Here is a 20,147-nt window from a genome sequence, read left to right as displayed (position 1 = left end):
TGTACAATATATATATATATATATATATATATATATATATAAAATTATTATTATTTTGTTTAGTGTATTACAGATTAAATCCCCGACAGATTAGATCCTTACATAGTTATTATTGAAAAAAGTTTTAAATTATAGGGTATCAAAATTTTCATGTTATTCTCAACTAATGAGTTTTAAATGGCAACATTTGAAATTTTAGCCTGATCAGTTAAATAGCTTCTGAGCGTTAAAATCTAATTTTTAAACTATCATTTGTCGAGAGTGTTTCGGCCACTTAAGTTCCAATTTCAGATTTTGTCGTTCAAAATCTAATTGCATAGTTTAAAATAACTTTAAAACTTGTATACTTGACAAGTAAACAAATTTTCGATCATTGTAATATTAAGTGATAAAAACTTATAACTATTGTATTAACTATTTACTAACTATTTTTAATAACTAAAACTAATAATATGCAAAAAGTTAATCAAGCATTAAGAGGCTTTAACTTTCGACTGCTTCATTGGTTAGACAATTGAGACCCTATTTTCGGTAGCATATATATATAATAATTAAAAATTCTTTGCATGATATCATCTTAGTATAAAGTAGTTTATTTAGTTTGTAAATTTAAGGGCAACTTTTTTTTTTAACCACTGTGATTGCCCCTTAGTACACTTATTTTTTCGCACCTGTGTTGAATTTTCCGTTTATTTAAAATGAAATTTGTCGAAATAATTTTTTTTTAGTCTTATTTTTATGTCAGGAAATGATACGTACTTTTTCCGTGGCCGTGACATTTTCATGAATAATAGATTTTAAATGATAGATTTACTGTCCTTTCGTATGACAAATTTTATCGATCTAGTCATTCTTAGAAAACAATATTTCTCTTAACTCATTGTTTCTCTCTAGTTGAAAGCAATATATCTTTTTCCAAATTTTATTTATTTCATTCATTTTAGTTTTATTTTCTCTTAATAAATATTAGATAATTTTGTGATCAATGAAATTAATTGGTTAATCGTGCATCATTTTATTATTTCTTTTTTTTAAAACTCATTGCTATTTTTATTTTATTGTCTCGGTATTTCACCAAATACGTAATGTTTATTTCCATACCTTAAAAATTTCATCTATTAAATTTTTTTTTAACTATAAGAGTTGATTATAGAATAAAGTTTAGCTTTTGGAATCAAATGCAACCTAAATTTAGTAACCAAACAATTTATGAAAATAATAATGTGAAGGTTTAATTTAAATTTTTTACAAACATACAAATTTAAAATTGAAAGTTAGGGAGCACTGAAGTATTAAAGAAAATCCCGTTTCCTTCAAAACGCTTCATTTAAATAATTATGAAAAAAGGAATTTAATATTGTTTATAATAAAATTAAAATTTCCTTTTTTTTTTTTTATAAAATATTAAATTTTTATTTCTAATCTTTTTTTTTTCAAAAGATTCAATTTTTTTCCCTCCGTGATCTGAAACAATTATTTGTTGATTGATCTGTGATTTGATCTTGCAGTTTACAGCTAATAATATTTTCCAAAAGTGAAGTTTTATTTTAATATCAACCTGTATTTGTATTGTTGATTTTTTATGTGTGGACTGATTAATTTATCGTATTTTTATTTATTTATTTTTAAAAAGTAGATTTTGTATTTTATTCTATAATCGTTGTTAAATATTGGAGTTTATGACTACTAATGTTCAATTCCGTAGCCTTGTAATTTTAAACCCGATCCAGAAGACAAGGGAATTCCTGGATTAAGTATTGGGCGAAATTTGCCTATACGGAGAACTTTTTTGATAGAACTAACCCGTATTTGTGTTACATGGATAGGAAAGACATGAAAACCTCCCACGGTTAGCCTGACGGCTAGGGGACTCTAACCCATGATCCGTCTGTCACTGAGGATATTTTACGCCAGCACTGCGGCCTAGTGGGGAATTCGTATTGACCAGCCATCGCTGGGATTCGTTACCGAGTCTATTACGAATCCATTAATTCGAATCTTCATTGGGATCGAGTGCTCTAGCCCATCAGCCATCACGGTTTTCGTGGAGGATTTTTATTTTATTTTATTTCATAGCCGTCGTTTAACAGCCAGCCCAGTTTTTAGTTTACGACTACCAATGTTTAACTCCGTAACCTTGTAATTTTGAACCCAATCCAAAAGACAAGGGAACTCCTGGAACAAGCAATGGTAGAAATTTATCTTTGTTTAGGACTTTTTTGATGGAACTAACCCGCATCTTTCGTTACGTGGAGAGGAAAACCACGAAAACCTCAGGGTTGGAACAGCTGCTCAAATTGCTTCAGAACAAAGTTTCTGCTCCAGCCTGCTCCGAAATGCTATTTTATGCCAATATTGCTCCAAGCTGTTCAAAAACAGTAAGCAATTTTCATTTCCCCCCTAAATGTCAATTAACCTGTTTAGTTAGTATCATCCTCCCCCATCGAATAGAGCGTGTCAAAAAGTTATTACTAAAATAACAAAATTCACTTGTCCAGTGATAATCCGCTTTAGCGTTATAACACGTTAAATACGACGAAAATTGTTGAGGGAAAGCGAAAAATAAGTTATGCTTCTCTTGAGATAATTCGTAATTCTTCAAGATAGAAAGAAAAATAATAATAGCACGCCAGCAGTTGTATGTTAGCGAAATTCTGACCAAATTTTAATTACATAAGAACAAAAATCTTTTATCAACCTCTGTAGTTTCCAAAGTATAGCAGTTTCATTATTCATAATCCAACATTGTATTAATAATGTTATAATTGGAAACGCCATCCATATGGAAAGGGTCGACAAAAATCTATAAATGAGGAGGATTTACAATAAAATTGGCGCATAGAGTACAATAGGATTGGCGCAGTAGACAAATTTTGCGCAATTTACAATAGAATTGGCTCAAAAATAATACCCTAAAATTGACTTATGCGTGTTGTAAGAATATCTTGTGTAAAATATCGAAGTTAGAAAAAAACTAGTGAAAGTAACCGAAAAAATAAATTAATTTTGAGTAAATAGTCGTTACTAACAGGCGAATTTCGTGTATCTTAATAACACTGTGGTAATTTAAAATATCAAAAAGTGTGAAATCGCGTAAAAATACGTAAAAAATGATCGGAAAATGATGTTGGCCTACGATTTAATCGTCGGGAATCCAAGCAATCCAAAGGAAAAAAAAAAGGCTCCTGAAATTTAAAATTTGCGTTTTGTATTAAAGATACTGTAATTTGAAAAACCATGTGGAAATGAATAAAAAAACGACAAACAGGGCTGTCTTTCTAGAATTAATTCTGCGTTTATGATTTTATGTACTATTGATGATGGTATGTTTAATTGGTGGTGGTGGTGATAAAGAAGTTTAATTTAAAATGTGAATTTTATTTATTTTCAAATAATTTTAGCCCATTCCTTTTATCTAATTATTTAAAATATATATTTATCTAAACCTGATATGAGCCTGCGGAAATAAACTCAAAGTAGTAATTCTTTTTAGCTTTTCTATTACAAAAATGCATTTTTTCCAAGTTCTGTTAAACATGATATAAAATGTTAATTTTCTATGTGCTCAAATATGCTCAAAAATATGATCTTTACATGCACCGTGCTTCCCTGAATATAAAGACTATTTACTCAATCTGCTCAAAAAACCAAGTTTATTTGTTCCAATACACATTTTTTCTTCTCCAAAATTAGTATGTTGCTGTTCCATCTCTGCAACCTCCCACGGTTTGCTTGATAGCAAGGTAACTCTAACCCATGATCCGTCTACCACAAAGGATAGTTTACGTCAGCTCTGTGGTCGGTGCGACCATGGTGCGGAATTCGTATCGACCAGCCATTGCTGAGATTCGAACCCGGTTAACCTCATTGGAAGGCCAACGCTCTATCCCCTGAGCCGTCACGGCTGAGGTATACTTAATTGTCAATGTTGCTATACATGGCCCGGTGATATCCGGATATTTTTCCTGATTAACTGTCATATTATTTTACACCATTATGTTGGACTCAATTCGTCGTGGACACAACTCGCCGCAACAACAATTCGTCGTAAGCACTATACAACTATTGTGCTTACGCCGCGCTGAAATAACATCTATTATACGCTGAAATACATCTATTTAAGAAGATAAAACTCATGCTTTTTTTTCAATTTTTTTTTATAGTTACAGTAAAATATTTTACTAGGGTCAATAATTTTTAAAATTTTAACCTTATTGGTGGGGGACCACTTGGATCAGTCTGCGTAGGGACTGAGGGTGTGCGGTATTGATTCTCGTTAAACTGTTCTACCGTAAAGTGCCCGACTTCGCGTGCAGGTTGTTGGGCTACCGAAGCTTGGGTGTCACCCCCCTTTGCAGAAGATCAAAATTGTGATGGCATGTCTTCGGATCATCCTCAGTGATGTTTCCCAGACCGTCGCCAATAGCCCATTGCGCAGCTTTAGTGCGCCGCAAATGAACTACAACAACAACCCACATCGCGATTCGTATTTTCACAATTTTATATCAAATATTGCGTTTCGTATTCACTTGATTTAAAAGTCACTATAATGATTTGTGTTCAAGAGACTTAAAAATTACACCGGAAATCTTATTCAACGTATTTTAAAGTCAAACATAGAGATTCGTATTCACGCCATTTCAAAATCAAACATAGAGATTCGTATACAATCGATTAATATCGAGATTAAATATGAGATTAAATATTGAGATTCGTATTCGCGTGATTTAAAAATCACACAATATGAGTTCATATTTACACAATTTGAATAAATAAAAATCTCGCATCGATATTTTTATGAAAACATTGATAACATTCTGATGTAGATAAAGGCTTCCTTCATATTACTTTTTCCTTTGCTGAAATTTCAGGTATTTTTTCAATTATTTAAAAAAGTATTTTTGTTCATAAAAGTTCTGGATTTCTTTTTTTCAGCTTTTTCGGCTTTCCCATCCCTTTGGTATGACTCTATAGAGTTTTATAAAAATTGAAACATTTTTAAAATCTGTTTTAATATCAGTGATTTTCAAACAAATTTTGCCAAAATGAGGTGGCGAAGAAAGGGGTGAATATAGTTATAACGGTTATTTGCTATCAGAAAGTTTTTTAATTGAGTTTTTGTGTTATCGCAGAACGTTTTTCATTTTATCTAAGTCTTTCCTTTGATGCTTTTGTAATATTTGGACGGTTATAAATTAGTTAGCTTTTGTAGACAATGTAAAAGTTTTGTTTTCTTTAATAGATGTGTTTCATCGAAGCCGCAAGAAATTATGCTTACGATGAATTGTCGGTAAGATGAGTTAGTTGTTCCTACAACGAATTGTGCTCTACGACGAATTGTCTCATCGACGAGCTGTTCCACGTCAAATTATGCGGCTCAACGAATTGTACGAGATGAATTGACGCAAAACTTTATTTTACATACGTCAATATTTTGGCTACCCGAAAGAAATATATAAACACTCGTGGTAATATCGTTTTTGATAATTATCAGTATCGATAATACTCGTGCTCGTGATCGATTTTTATAGTTGTTGATAATGATTTCGATATTGTCGTATTCCATAACACTTTGCTATTAGAGTATTTGATATTTATCATTGATGTGGTATTATGCTCTCGATATTGATTTCATTAATGATCGTGTTTTATATATTTGTCGAAAGTGATGGCATTCATGATATAACATAAAAATTCATTTTAAAATATTGTTATCGTGATATTGAAGAAACATCGATTTTACATGATCTCGATTATGATTTACATGATCGATTTACATGATCGATTTTACATCTATTTTACAAGAGCTAACAGTAGATCACATCTCCTTTCACTGAGAGTGCATATGTTTATGTTGAAGATATTATTCGTAATCTTTTATTCATTGATAAGCAAGCTAGTTTTGGTTTATAAGTTAAACAGTGTTACCCCTTTTTATCCTGTTAATTACTTTTTGTTATTACGTTAATCACGCATTCTAACATTAACTCCACTCAGAAGCGAATGGAAAATATTTAACAGGTGCTCTTGTGGTTCTGATAGTCACGGGAAAGTTATGTAATGAGAGCGTTTATTATATTTACAAACGCTATGAAGAAAAAAGTTACTTAAATAATAGAAATGAAACGCGAATTGTTATGAGAGCTTTTATTACATTGACAAACGCTATGAAGAAAAAAGTTACTTAAGTAATAGAAATGAAACGCGAATTGTTTATCTATGGGCTTAATGTTTTATTAACCTAAAATATTTTATTCTACAAACATCGTAAGAAGATTGTTTGCATCTACAATCAACAAAACCAGTCTTTCTCTGTTCTGAGAATAATAAAAGAAGCAGGTGTTTCTTTCAAACCATGAGAATAATGTAGTAAGAAATATTTTGAAGTAAATACTATAAATTTATTTTTGAAACGGAAATTCTAATAAAATTGGCCTTTTAAATTAACGTGAAATGACGTAGCATTTATTATAACTGCTAGTTTTACTACTAGCATATTACTTCTTAATTTTGCTCTGGCTTTTTTTTCTCTTTGTTACTGTTTTTTTAAAACTCGTAAAAATAGATTAAATCATTTCATTCTAAAAGGGCATAAAAGCATTATGATGAGCACTTACATCTTGTCTGCATTAAGTATAAGTTCTATAAGTCTATTTTTTCGATAATACAACGTCGACCCCCAAATATCCTTTAAATCTCATCTACAAATTGATTTTTTTTAAAACTCCAACTTAAAAAAAAAAAAAAGGTAATACTACCAAAACATTTCTCAGCCAGACTCAAAGCAAGCCTTTTTGAGTTAACATTCACAGAAAATTAGTTGTTTTTTAGAGTTTTTAGAATTTTTGAAAAATAATTTTTTTTAATAAGGTTTAACTACAATTTACATTTTTTTTAACGTTAGAAACAATTAGTGAACAATAAATTATATAGTCTGTATTTTTTGTTCTTATTATTGTATTCCCTGAAACATTTTGAATATTATAATTATTTTAGGGGCCGTCCATAAATGATGTAACACTTAGAGAGGAGGGAGGGAGTTTCGGAAATTGTGACAGTTAATGACGAGATGGAGGGTAGGTGTAAATAAGTGTGACACCCCACATTTTGACTAAAGTAGAAATTATTAAAATAAGCAGATTATATATTTTTATATTATTATTTTTTTGCCTTCTAAATAAGTACACATCGTAGGTGCAGTTTTTATTATTATTATTGTTATGCCTACAGATTTCTTAAAAAACGAAGTTGAAGTTTAAAAATAAAATTTGAAATATGATCTTTAACATGTTTTGTTTCTGAACTGCTAGTATAGTTAGCAAGTACATGTGACAAGACTATACGGGAGATATGGTGAAGAGTGACATTTTGTGACAATGGGAAGATGAGGGTGAAAAAAGTTTGATTTTTTATGGTCGGCCCTTTAACGAAAATATCTAAAAAGAAAATCGATGAATGATTTAATTTTTTGTTAGTCAAACTTTTGGTTACGTGTTTATTATTATCATTTAATGATGCGTAAAAGAAGAGTTATTAGAATATTTTGTTTTCCTTGTTTTTGCTTTTTTTAAAATAAATAAATAATCTAAATCTTTTTATGAAAAAAATTTAAAGCATATTTTTCACCTAATTATTCCTGTTAAAAATAATACAATAGATATAAATAAGATTTATGTAGATACTTGGCAATTTTTTTAGGTTTACACTTTGATGAGTCTAGTTTAAGCTGCTTCTGTGTCCAACATTTTTTTTTTCTTTTCAAAAATTATCTAACCTATGTGGAACTTCTTTAAGGAAAAAAAAAATAATAATTTGACTATTAATGAAAGTAATGCATATTCTTCAATGCATTCTTTATTGTTTAAACTCAGAGAGTTTAACAGGTTTTGAAAGGTAACCCTTAGCTTGCATTTTTCAAGGAAGAAATCTTTTTTATTCTTTCTTTGGCCTTGTTTTGTAATCATGGGAATCTTTAGGTGGACAATGAATCATTCTATTGTGAAATATTTCTTTTCTGTCATTTAAATTCTTAGACTTGTAAACAAACACGTTTTATTTCTTTTCAACCTTTTTATTTTTTATTCTGTATTTACACTTGTAAATGAAAATGATCATTTAACACACATAATTTTTTTTCTTCCGTTTATCCCTTTTCTCTTCTATTATTTTCTCTACTGTTATTTTATCTTACATTATCCATTCTTAGTTTTGCCTGTTTAAAACTTTTTTTGAGCCTCTTAAGTTTTTATTTAAATATTTATTTTTATGGAAGGATTGAGTCATCAAATTTATTTTTTGTTTCTTGAAATTATTATTATTTAACAATTGTATACTTTTTGCGTTGGACAGATGTGCAGTTCTAATTGCATAATAATAATAATTATAATAGTTACATACGTTTATATAACTATAAAATAATTATACTAATTTCTTTTAAAATTTAATAAGTTTTTTAAGCCTGTCCTCATTTAGATCATTGCAGATATGCAGACATATACACGAATAGCTCATATTGGCCTATTAAGTAATTCTGTATGTTTATTAATAAATTTAATAATGCATATAATTTTATAAATATACTAATATAATTTTATAAATATAATAAATGCAATTTTTCTTATTGTGATTAACAGGGCAAGGTGAAAAAAACTTCTTGAGATGGCCTCGGTCTGTCCAGGGCTGTAGTGCCTAAGAAGAATTTTATTTATTTATTAAATAATTTAGAATGTTTTTAAATTATAGAGTAATGTAAAGTACATATTAGATTGGTTTTATTAAGATGTCCTTGAACTTGGGGATCATTCAAGAATTTTTTCCATATGGGTGTAGGGCAATAAGCGAAGTTAGAGCTTTTAATTGTACCATATCGTATCTAAGACTTCATATTTATCTTACTGGATTTGAGATTTTTAGAGATTTCAGTTCTCTTAAATTACTTTAGTAGGGAAAATATTTTCTTAAGCGTAAAGCAATTAAAAAGTGCAAATTGAGGGGCCTTTCACTTATCTATTATTTACAAATGCATTCACAAATCTTATGATTTAGATTTATTATTTGAAAAATTTTGATGAACCTTTTTATAATTTTATTTAAAAAAATTTGTTAATAATTTATTAATCACAGAATTGTCTAAGTGGGGAAGGGAGGGACCGTATGCTAATTTACTTTTGACAAAGTCTACAAATTAAAAAAAAACAACACTGTTCCAAGAGTGGCATTTAATGTTCGCCGTAACTTTTTTGATAAATTTATTTTTTTAATCTTAACCTCCTTATTTTATATAATTTCAGATTTTAGAGAAAATATTTGAATGCGCATACTGTTGAGTTATGTAAAAAAAAAAAAAAAAAAAAAAAACGATTGATTAAAATTTTATAGTGTTTTCTTGTCTTAAGTTGAACATTGTTCCTAGATTTGAAGACATTCTTCTTCACTATAAATTTTTTAGTCATGTCCAGAAACCAATAAACAAATACCTTTTGAAATTTTATTTTGCAGATTCTACATATTTTGAAACACATTTTACGGATCCACATATTTTACTGATCTAACTTCTTTTTTGAAATACGAAAAAAAAAAAAAAACTTTTTTGTTTTGATTTTTTAACCAATTTTTGAAATGCATAAATTAAGAAATCTTTGAGTTTGTTAACATTCTAGTTCTATAATTTTACTAAGATAAAAGTTACATACTAGTTTTTTGTTAAGTTATTAATGAGTTTCATCAATTGAACATTGTTTAATTTGATGAAAAGTTAACTTCTTTATAAGTGTCTTTAAGTAAATTAAAATAACATTTACAAGTAAATTTATCTAATTATTTTATTTTTATGTTTTAGGTAACACAGATATTGTAGAAGGAAATTTGAAACTTATCCTCGGTCTTATATGGTCCTTGATTCTCAGGTATCAGATAGGTAGAACAAATTTTCCACCTAAAAAACTAATGCTATCTTGGTTACAAGCTGCATTGCCAACTTTGCACATCTCAAACTTTACATCTGATTGGAATAGTGGTATTGCTCTAAGGTAATATTTTCAGTTTTCATCAATGGATGTGAATTAAATAAGAATAAATGATTCCAGCTATTATACTTTATTTCCAATATTTATGTTGCTTCTGATTATGTTTAGTATATAAAACTTGATGCAGTTAGTTGTTGACTGTTTCAAGAATTATAATAAATTGGTTTTTCTAACAGAAATGTTGTAATGTAAAACAATTGGAATATCCATTAAATGAAACTTTAAAAAATATATCAAAATATATCAAAAATAATAATTTTGAAATTTCTTAAAATTTTTGTCACTTCAAAAACTTTTTTTTTAAAAAAGGAAATAAAGAAAAGATAAAAAGCTGTTTTCAAGGAGTTGAAGAAGTGTTTAATCACAGAGATATATGTAGAGCGCTCACCACAGGATCTTACATTAATATATATTTTTATTTATTTTGACTTCGTTGAAGGACAAAACATTCATGAGTATAATACATTGGCGATTTGAATCATAGTTTATTGCTATAGTGACATTAATATTATGAATCTTTGTAGTGCTAGTAAATGCCAATTTTGTGACATATAATTTTAAAATTTTTAGTGCTTTAGTTGATTATTGTAAGCCTGGATTGTGTCCTCAGTGGAAAACTTTAAGCATAAAAAATAGGTAAGATTTACTCATTTATTGTTGTAAACTGAAACTACTCTTTATCAAATTCGTTTAGTAATTAATTTTTATACTAATCTATAAATAGCGTTGAAAACTGTCAAAATGCTATGCATATGGCTCGAGATGAATTTGGAATTCCAATGATTTTAACACCAGAAGACTTAGCAAGTTATAATTTAGATGAATTATCTGGAATGACTTATTTATCGTACTTCATGAAGGATGAGAGTCCTGGATACAAAGCTACTCTTAGCTGGGTTCAAAAGCAGTTACCTCAGTTTAAGATTGAAAATTTCACTGTAAGTTTAAATTTTATGAATTAGAACTAGTTTTTTAACACAACTGCATTAGAAAAAAAAGCACACTTACTCATCAATTTAATTTCCTTTGCCAACTTTTTTATTTTTAAATGTGTGCAGTCTTTGCTGTAAAGAAGTTAATTGAAGATATTAAAAATTGGTTGCATAATTTTTATACTCAAGTACACATTTTGATTTATTTTAAGAGATAAATATTGTAATACTATTGTATTCAACATATTCTATTTTCCAAGTCTTAATTTGTCTTATATACTGCTTTTATGTTACCTACTAATCAAAATTTTTGAATGCATTTTTTTAATTAAAAAAATATTTTAATTAAATATATTTTATTGTTTAAAATTACATTTCTACTATTCATTATTTTCTATTCAAAAGTTTTTCCATCAATTTATTTATATATATATATTTTCCCATAAATTTTTCTTTCTATTGAATTCATATTGCATTATTCTCTCTCTCATTCATGCTTGTTCATTCAACAATTCAGCATTTTTCAGCAAATAAATATAGTTAGAGGTGAATGTAAGTTACATTTACTTTAATAATTGTTGAAATTAAGTTATCAAACTTTCATAACAATTAAATTGGAAGAAAATGAAATACATTTCAAAAAGAAGGGGAGGGTTTGGTTTTTGCTTATTTTTTTCTAACTTTACACCCAGTAAAATCTGAATTTTATATAAGTATACTATTAAATCAACCCACATTTAAAATTTTATTTTACATTTAATTGCTCTCTAGTTGAGGAAAATATTATCTATAAGAGAATGGTGTATAGAAGTTAAATTCACTTTTGGATAGGAATGCTGTATGTTAATCAATAAATTTATGTAACAAGAATTTTTTTTTTTAATGTTCCTTTTTGTCAAATTTCTTAAGACTTTTTTGAAATGTTTGTATGTAATTTGCATTAATACAAATATGTATATCATGTAGACTGACTGGAATGATGGCCATGCCCTCTGTGCACTGGTAAAATCATACGGAGCTAATGTTCCAGACTATACTGAACTGAAAAAAGATAGATCGTTTTGGGAGCAAAATATTCAACATGGTTCGTGCGATAATTATATATATATATTTGTTCTTTTATGTTCTTAAACTAGTGAATTTTTTACACATCTTAAAATGTATTTACTTTTATTGTTTTACTATTATAATTCTTAAATAATTTAGGTTATTTTCCCTTCTTTGTGTTACCAAGTCATGTTGGTATTCCAGGGAATGAACTAGCTGACTCAGCTGCACGATCTGCCACATCCGTCTTAACATTGTCCATACCTTTCGACAATGTGAATCTACACATTCAAAAATTTGTAATATCAATATGGCAACAACAATGGGACTTCAAAGTTTTTAATAAATTGCATAGCATTAAATCTGATTTAGACAATTTGCCAGTGCTGCGCTTGTGCAGTGCTGCCGTAAAGCTCACACGCCTCTGAATCGGTCTCACCCGGTTAACACACCTCCATTTACTGTTTGAAGAGCCTTCTCCGGAATGCAGTACTTGTGACGTATCTCTCACAATTCATCATATTTTAATAGCGTGTCCATGTTTTAATCAACATCGTTTAAAGTTTTTTGGAGTTCTCCTTTATGCATGCAAGATTTGTTGGATGATAACATCCTAACATTTTTGCATTTTTATGTGCCGCTGGTATTTTTAACCACATATAAAAGTTTTAACGCATCTACTGTTTTATACACTCTTGTAAATATCTTATCACCTTCGTACATTTTACTTACTTCCTGCATTTTATGTTTTTCAACTGCTTAATTTATTTATTTATATTTGATTAGTTAGGTATATTGATTTTTCCTTTAATCAACAAATAATGATTTTACTCAACTTTGAATTTAATTTTTGGAAACTTAAATTTAAATTTTTTCCATTTGTGTTCCATTTGTTTAATTAATTTTTTTTTCCGTTTCTTTATATTTTGATTGTTTTGGTGTACTAAATATTTTCCTTGGTCAATAGGTATTGATTTCACTGAGTAGTTAGTTGAACAGATAAAATAAGTTCTATTACTCCTGCTTCTTAAAAGTATGCAGGCACTTTACTTTATTTAAAAATCAAGCAGACTTACATAAATATAATAAACTTTTATTTAATTATGTGTTTGTGTTAAATTTTATTCTATTTATTTAAATGCATATTAGCTTATGTTTGTAATTAAATGATATGAAATAGCATGTTATGCTCTTAATGATTTGTAGTAGTTAATCAGAAATGTGCTATAAATGTATTTATGAATACTCCGTTAACCATGGATAAAAATATTCAACTATTTGTCTGGTTTTATATTCAATTCTTGAATGAAAATCATCAAATATTTGAAAATTTTTAACAGATTACTAATACTTTGAATATTTCGTTTAATTTTCATTATCTGCTAGTACTTTTCATAATCAGTAATGAAAAAAATTTAGAAATTCTAATCTAAATAATTACTGCACACTTTCTGAACAATGCTGTTAAAGGATTAGACTTTATTAAAATTAATCGTAATTTATTTTTATTGTAGGTCTTCTCGGTGGTGAGAGTTTAGGAGTTCGGCCATTACTTAAACCTAAGGAACTGTCGGATCCAGAAGTTGAACACCTTGGAGTAATGGCATATATTGCCCGATTTCAGTGGGTAAAACCATTAAAAAGACCAAAAGATAAAATCAGCATTATAGGCATTAATTTAAACAATGTGCATGTAAATAAGCCAGTAAGTATTTATATTTTCCTTATTCAAACTAAAAAATGATTTTCTCTTCTACATTACTTAATTTTACTTTTAGGCAAATTTTAAACTTGGCATACATGATGTTGTTGACGAGAAAAAAGTGCGAGCTGAGGTTATTTTTCAAAGTAAAAAAATTGATTGCCAGTTGCATTTATCAAAAAATGGAGGTACTGGTACTTTCTTGCCTACAGATGTTGGAATGCATGAGGTAATTTTTGTACTTATTTTTTGAGATTATATTTAATACTTACAAGGTTCTAATTTTTATTTAACTATTCTTTATTAGCCTATTTAAATTTTCCAACAAAATTTAAATGCTTTTGTTGTTTAAATTTTGATATTTTTATGAATACATGTTAAATTTAATTACTACTAATACATAGCCGCCAATTTGTGAGGTTCCCCAGAGAAATTTTTGTTTTACTGCATAAATATTGGAAAGAATGACATTCTTTACAGATATTAAAAATGTTTTACTCTTCTTGAAAAATTAATTATTCATACGAATATTTGTAAGATCTAGTTGTTAGATATGTTTTTTTTTGTTTTGTTTTGTTACTTTATCTAAATAGTTTAATATTCAAATTTTTTTCCTGTTTCAATTATTTTACTACTATTTTGTGACATTTTTCTCATTTACCATACAAGTTTGCAACTACGCTATATAGTAGTTGATAAAATTATAATAAAAAAATCTAATAGTGCCATATACTGTTATTATTTATTAGTTAATGGTTTACTGTGAAGATGAATTAATTACTGAATGCCCACTTCATATAAGAGTTCATCCTGATATATCAAAAATTCTTTACTCTGGTATTGATCCTTGTGCTTTGGGTTCTGTTGTGGAAGTATTGGTAAGTTAAATTATATTTTTAAATAATTAATATGTAACATTGAAAGGCAAAATGTTTTCTTTAGAATCAAAAGCTTACTGTAAACTTCATTGTAAAAATTTCATAATTTATACTATATACAGGACTGGCAAATTTTTAGGCTTTTTGTAAAAAGGTTTTAATGTATTATTCTTTGTTTTGAAAATTTGATTTCAAGTTATTTTCCACCCACTACATGTAAATAATTTGAAAGTTAGTATGAAAAGCCATTTCGTTCAAGTTTTCTCATAGTGAGGCTTTTAAATGTTCACAAAATTACCAAAATTCTGAAAGCTTTAGTTTAGTTAATTGTCTATCACTCTATAAAACATTTTGCAAAAAGTGTAGTAATTGGCAGCCCTGTATATATGCACTTCAAGTAATTTATAAGTTGACACAAATTCATTTGTTTGTAAACTGGCTTTCAATGTAGTCATATTTTTAACTCTCACTCATCACTTTAGTCTCAGTTTACTTAAGACAGATGAAATAAGAATGTTTTTTAATGATGTTTTATGTTAATATATTTTTTCCTTGTATAGATAGATTGAGCTTGAATTTTAGTTTAGGCTTTCTTATTTAATATTATGAATAATCGAAAAACACCATGCTTCAAACATAATCACACAAAGCTTAACCGTTTACATACCAGTGTTCTAAAAATGAAACATGAACTTTGAGTTTGAATTTAATTAGCAATTTAAAGTTCGAATAATGTTGTTTTTCACACATTTAAAATTTAAATCTTGAAGTATTTTTTGCATTGGTTCCAATTTCATAATTTTTGGATTTTTCATAAATTTTGGAATTTTTATATATTTAGTAAATTTTTGTCCTGCTTGTTACATAATTTACCAAAAATCCTTTTTTTTAATACAATACTTACAAGCTTTTAAAGGGTTAATAAACCTCTGTTAAGCTAAATTCAAAATTTTATTTTAAAGTTTTAAAGTCAAATTATTAGTTTAAAGTCTAATGCTCTATTTTTAGAATATTGGCGTTTCAAGGGTCCTATTTTTAGATTTCAAATGATTCATTGAGTTATGATGTGTGCATTTCATTCAATTGGTATTATGACATCTATTCCAGATAAATAATAATGATTGAATGGAAAAAGGGGGTTGAATATGTTAAGGTTAAATTTCTTTTAACATTAAATTTCAGGTGACTAATAACAAAGTGATAGAATACTTAGAAAGTAATGTAAGATATACACTCTTTCATACACTGAGTTTTCCCTTTTGTTGAAATTCTAACTATTGCAATGGAATTTTTTCTGATAAAGTTATGGTGTTCAGGAAGTTTTTTTTTTGCATTATTTGACAAAGAATTAAAACTTAATATCAAAGAGCATTTTCAATATGTTCCAACAATGGTATTGAATAAATTCTCCCTATTGATATTCTTTTTCTGATACTTATTATTTGTTTTACTTTTGCAATAAATTTCTTGTTCCTGAGTGAATTGAAGAAAAGTGTTTTTTTTTATTTATCTTATTTACAAACTTTGCTTGCTCACAACACTATGCCTAAGAGATGCATAACAAAACAACAATCGATGGTTGTGTTAGACATATTTTCTGGTTCAGACTTGAAAGATCTGGATATTTATCAGTTAGAGCCTGATATAACAAGAGTTATAATTGGTATAGAAAACATAGATGAAAATAACTTAGAACCTTTTATTGTTCTATTCTAACACAACCATTGATTGTTGTTTTGTTACGCATCTTATTACTTATTTTAACATATATATATAAATAATAATATTTCAATATATAATCTCTATATATATCTAAGTATATATATATCTCTCTTTCTCTCTCGCTTTCTCTCTTTCTTATATATTTATATAAAGGAAAAATTGAAGAAGCAAAAGCTTTATTATAAAATCTGATAAGGAAATGATATTTGATGATCCAACAGAATTGAAAGAGTGTGAAATAATTTTGTAAAAATGTCAGGAGTGCATGAATTGTGCTTCTCTTGATATATTTTAAAAACTATTCTTGGAAAATATCTTGAATGCCATATCAATTTACAGTCATTTTATGTTTTAAGGAAATTTTCTTTTCCTGAGATTTTTATTACCATAATTTTTGTTGGCTTGTGTTATTGAATCAAATAATGAGCTAAATAAATAATCTCTACTTTATATTGTGTATGAAATTATCTTTGTGTAAATGAGTTTATGAGTTGTATGCAAAGATTTTTTTACTTGGATGACTAAACCCCAAAGGAGAATGAGCAAGATACACAAATTGTAAAAATTACTTTCAAAGACCTAAAAATTTAGACCATTCTTATTAAAACCTTTTTTTCTCAAATTAGAGTTATCTTCAATCTTTTATTTGTCAAGCTCTTGAATATTTTGAAAGAACGTTCATTCAGGGAAAGTATCTTTTTGTTCCAGAGTTTGTTTAATTAATTTTTGTGCTATATTTAAGGTGTTCTTCTTCAAGCATTATGATTGCTACTTACTGCATAAAAATCTTATAATAAGATAAGCAGTTATTAAGAGACCCTTCCTCTCATTACCTATATTAACTGTTGAAGGGGTAGAGATGGGGAGGAAAAATTCTAAATATGCTTTTTAATACTCTATATTTAATTTTCATAAATATAGTGAGATATTTACTCTATTTGGTAACATCTTTCGATACACGTAAAACACAAAGCTGCCACCCTATTATAATTTGAGATATTAAGCAATGCAGTATTTTAATTTCTGTATTCATTTTTTCGGTCAAAATTATGTCAATAGAATTCTGCAATCAGCAGTTTTTGACAGGTTGTTAAATAGTTTACATTTTCTTGTTTTTAGATTTTTGATAAGTATTGTTGTTAAGTTATTAATGTTAAAAGAATTTTTTAGCTTCATCCAAATTTGTTTTCATCTGTTTAAACTGTTATAAAATTAGATTTTGAAAATCTAAAAACAGAGAAATGTATAGTTTTAAATTGCTTACTCAAAATAAAAAATTGCATCATTTTATTTCTTCAGAGCTTTGAGGAAAAAATCATAGAAGTTTTAAAAAATGTCTCATGCTATTTTTCTTATCTAATAAAGATACCTGTTTATTTTCTATTTTTAATGAAATTTTGCTGTCTAATAATACTATACCATCATAAGTTTGTTAAGTACAAAAATAACAAGAAAACACAAATTAGAAATTTAACCTAAAATCCAAGATGGTGATGCTGTAGGCTTCTTAATGTTTTTTTTTTTAAACTTTGCTAACTGTATATATTTTAAAACACTCATTCCATTATATTCAATATTATTTGGGAGAAAGATATTTTATCTTCAGCAATGTGTTTCAGGGGACTCAATATTTCTAGTACATGGGTTATTTCTCAAACATTGAAGACGTTAGTCATAGATCTTTTATTGTAGTATGCATAGCTCTGTATGTGATATAAGAGGGCTAAATAACAGATACTTACCATTTATATTTATGCTTTCTTTTTCTATTTTATTTTATGCTATTTTCAATACTAAATTTTATCTTCTTGCTGCATATAAATACTTTTTTAGATTAATTCAAATGGAGTAGGAAGTGGAAATGTTTTTGTGGAAGCTCAATCACCGACTAATAAATCAAAAAAGTGTGCTGTTGCTGAAAATGATGGAGTTTACACAGCTACTTTTACACCAGATGAAATTGGTAAGAAGGAATATATTCTTAAAATACATTGAAATTTTCTCATAAAAATTTAAAAAATTTGATGGCTGTTATTTTAGTTAATGAAGAAAAGACTTAAAACTATGTCGTAGATTATTATTGATTAAAATGTGTCATTATCTTTTTGCACATTAATTTATATGTTCTTTGTTAAGTGTTTTAGATATTGAAACTATCACTAAATTGTCTCAGTCTACAAAAAATTGCTATTGTAGACTAATGCAGTTCCAAATTCAGTTTTATTTTCAGTTATAAAAGGTACATAAATGAAGGAAGCATATGACTTTGTTTCACAATGCTTTTTGATCAATGCCTTATTTGATCTTTTTAAATACCTATTGCTAGAATCATTTTTGAAATAATGCCACAGTTTTTGTAAGTGGTATTTTAACAAATTTTGCTTTTTTATTTCCTATATCTCTGTAAATTAATCTTTTTTCGTGTATGTTTTATTTATTGTTCTTTAATTTATAATTTCATGATTTAAATCATAGGTGAGTGGAAAATCATTGTAACATATGCTGGTGAACATATTCATGGCAGCCCTTTTACATGTTATGTTTATGATCCAATGAAAGTTAAGGTAATTTTGATGTTATATTAGATATGATTTTTATTTGTTTAAAATGACAATGATATTCAAAATCAAATTATCTGTTTGGTTTCAAATAAATTTATGTGGGAAACTAGATGCTCATAAATCCTGTAGGGAAAAAAAAGTTCATTCAGCAAAAAAAATCGAGATATTGGAATGGTAATTTAAATACAATTAATTTAAAAAAGTTCATTCAGCAAAAAAATCGAGATATTGGAATGGTAATTTAAATACAATTAATTTTTCAATTTAATTACTTGAGCATATCACTTCAAATAATCATAAATCTACTGCTAATAATATTTTTGCTAAACTTTATGTCATGAATAAAACTTCTAAAATTCATGTCATCTGTCCTAAAATTGAAATGACATGTATATGTTTAAAAATTCTAAATAAAATTAAAAATCAAAATAAAAAAATTCCTAGCATAAAAGCTTCACTTCACTTTTTTTTAAAAAGTAATTTATTATTTTAATATTTCTCAGCAATTGATAAATGTTTTCCTAAAAATATCAAGAACTACAAAAGTTTAGAATAAATTTAATTAAATTGAAAAGCAAAAATGGAAATTCTTATCAAAAAATTCTGAAAACTAAGTTTGTTCTTTTAATTTTTACCTAGCAGTAAATACTTTTATATTATCAAATTAAACCTAAAAGAAATTAAGGTAATATGTTTAAAAATTTAAATCTCAAAGATTTAAATTGAAAAATACAACAAATATCAACCTTATGAAAAGGTAGAATGAAACTAGAATAGCTTGATACCACACTCATTCATAAGAGACTGGAGAGGAAAGAGAAAAATATTCATCAAAAGAGAAGAAGAAAGCAAGAAAGAATAATAATAAAAAAAAATTCAAATTAATTATATGAATACTAATATTAAGATTAAATTACAAGTCATATACTAAATCGAATTTGTATGAATTTTTTAGTTATTTATCTTGTTTACACCATGTTCTTTTATTCCCAATATTTTTTATTTGACTTTTTAATAATTGTATTTAAAGGTTCAAGGACTTGGATCTACTGTAAAAGGCAAAGACAAGACTTTCATAATTGATGCTAGCTCATCAGGCTGGGGAGAAGTTAAAATTGAGCTTCTTCATAATTCTTCTTCTGTGCCACTTATAATTGATGAACAAGGAAATGGAATTTACAAAGTTAAATTTCACCCTTCTTCATCAGGGAGATATCATTTAAATGTTTCATTCAATTCTATTAGTGTGAAAGGTATACTATTTTTTTTATCACTCTTTT

The 20,147-nt window shown here is 27.4% G+C and overlaps 1 protein-coding gene across 1 annotated transcript in view; it reads left to right on the top strand.

Moving 5' to 3' along the window:
- LOC107457153 (filamin-type immunoglobulin domains fbug) overlaps positions 1-20,147 on the top strand; it is a 100,057-nt gene that overhangs the window by 25,269 nt on the left and 54,641 nt on the right. Inside the window, exons 2-11 of the mRNA XM_043043964.2 lie at positions 9,839-10,028; positions 10,596-10,661; positions 10,750-10,963; positions 11,924-12,041; positions 13,519-13,709; positions 13,783-13,935; positions 14,456-14,584; positions 18,140-18,269; positions 18,782-18,870; positions 19,898-20,120. Of these exons, the coding sequence (XP_042899898.1) occupies positions 9,839-10,028; positions 10,596-10,661; positions 10,750-10,963; positions 11,924-12,041; positions 13,519-13,709; positions 13,783-13,935; positions 14,456-14,584; positions 18,140-18,269; positions 18,782-18,870; positions 19,898-20,120 (1,503 nt within the window). The remainder of the gene's footprint in view (positions 1-9,838; positions 10,029-10,595; positions 10,662-10,749; positions 10,964-11,923; positions 12,042-13,518; positions 13,710-13,782; positions 13,936-14,455; positions 14,585-18,139; positions 18,270-18,781; positions 18,871-19,897; positions 20,121-20,147) is intronic.

The sequence above is a fragment of the Parasteatoda tepidariorum genome, chromosome X1, assembly GCF_043381705.1.
Source record: "Parasteatoda tepidariorum isolate YZ-2023 chromosome X1, CAS_Ptep_4.0, whole genome shotgun sequence".
Taxonomy (NCBI): domain Eukaryota; kingdom Metazoa; phylum Arthropoda; class Arachnida; order Araneae; family Theridiidae; genus Parasteatoda; species Parasteatoda tepidariorum.
This window is presented reverse-complemented; position numbering and strand designations above follow the sequence as displayed.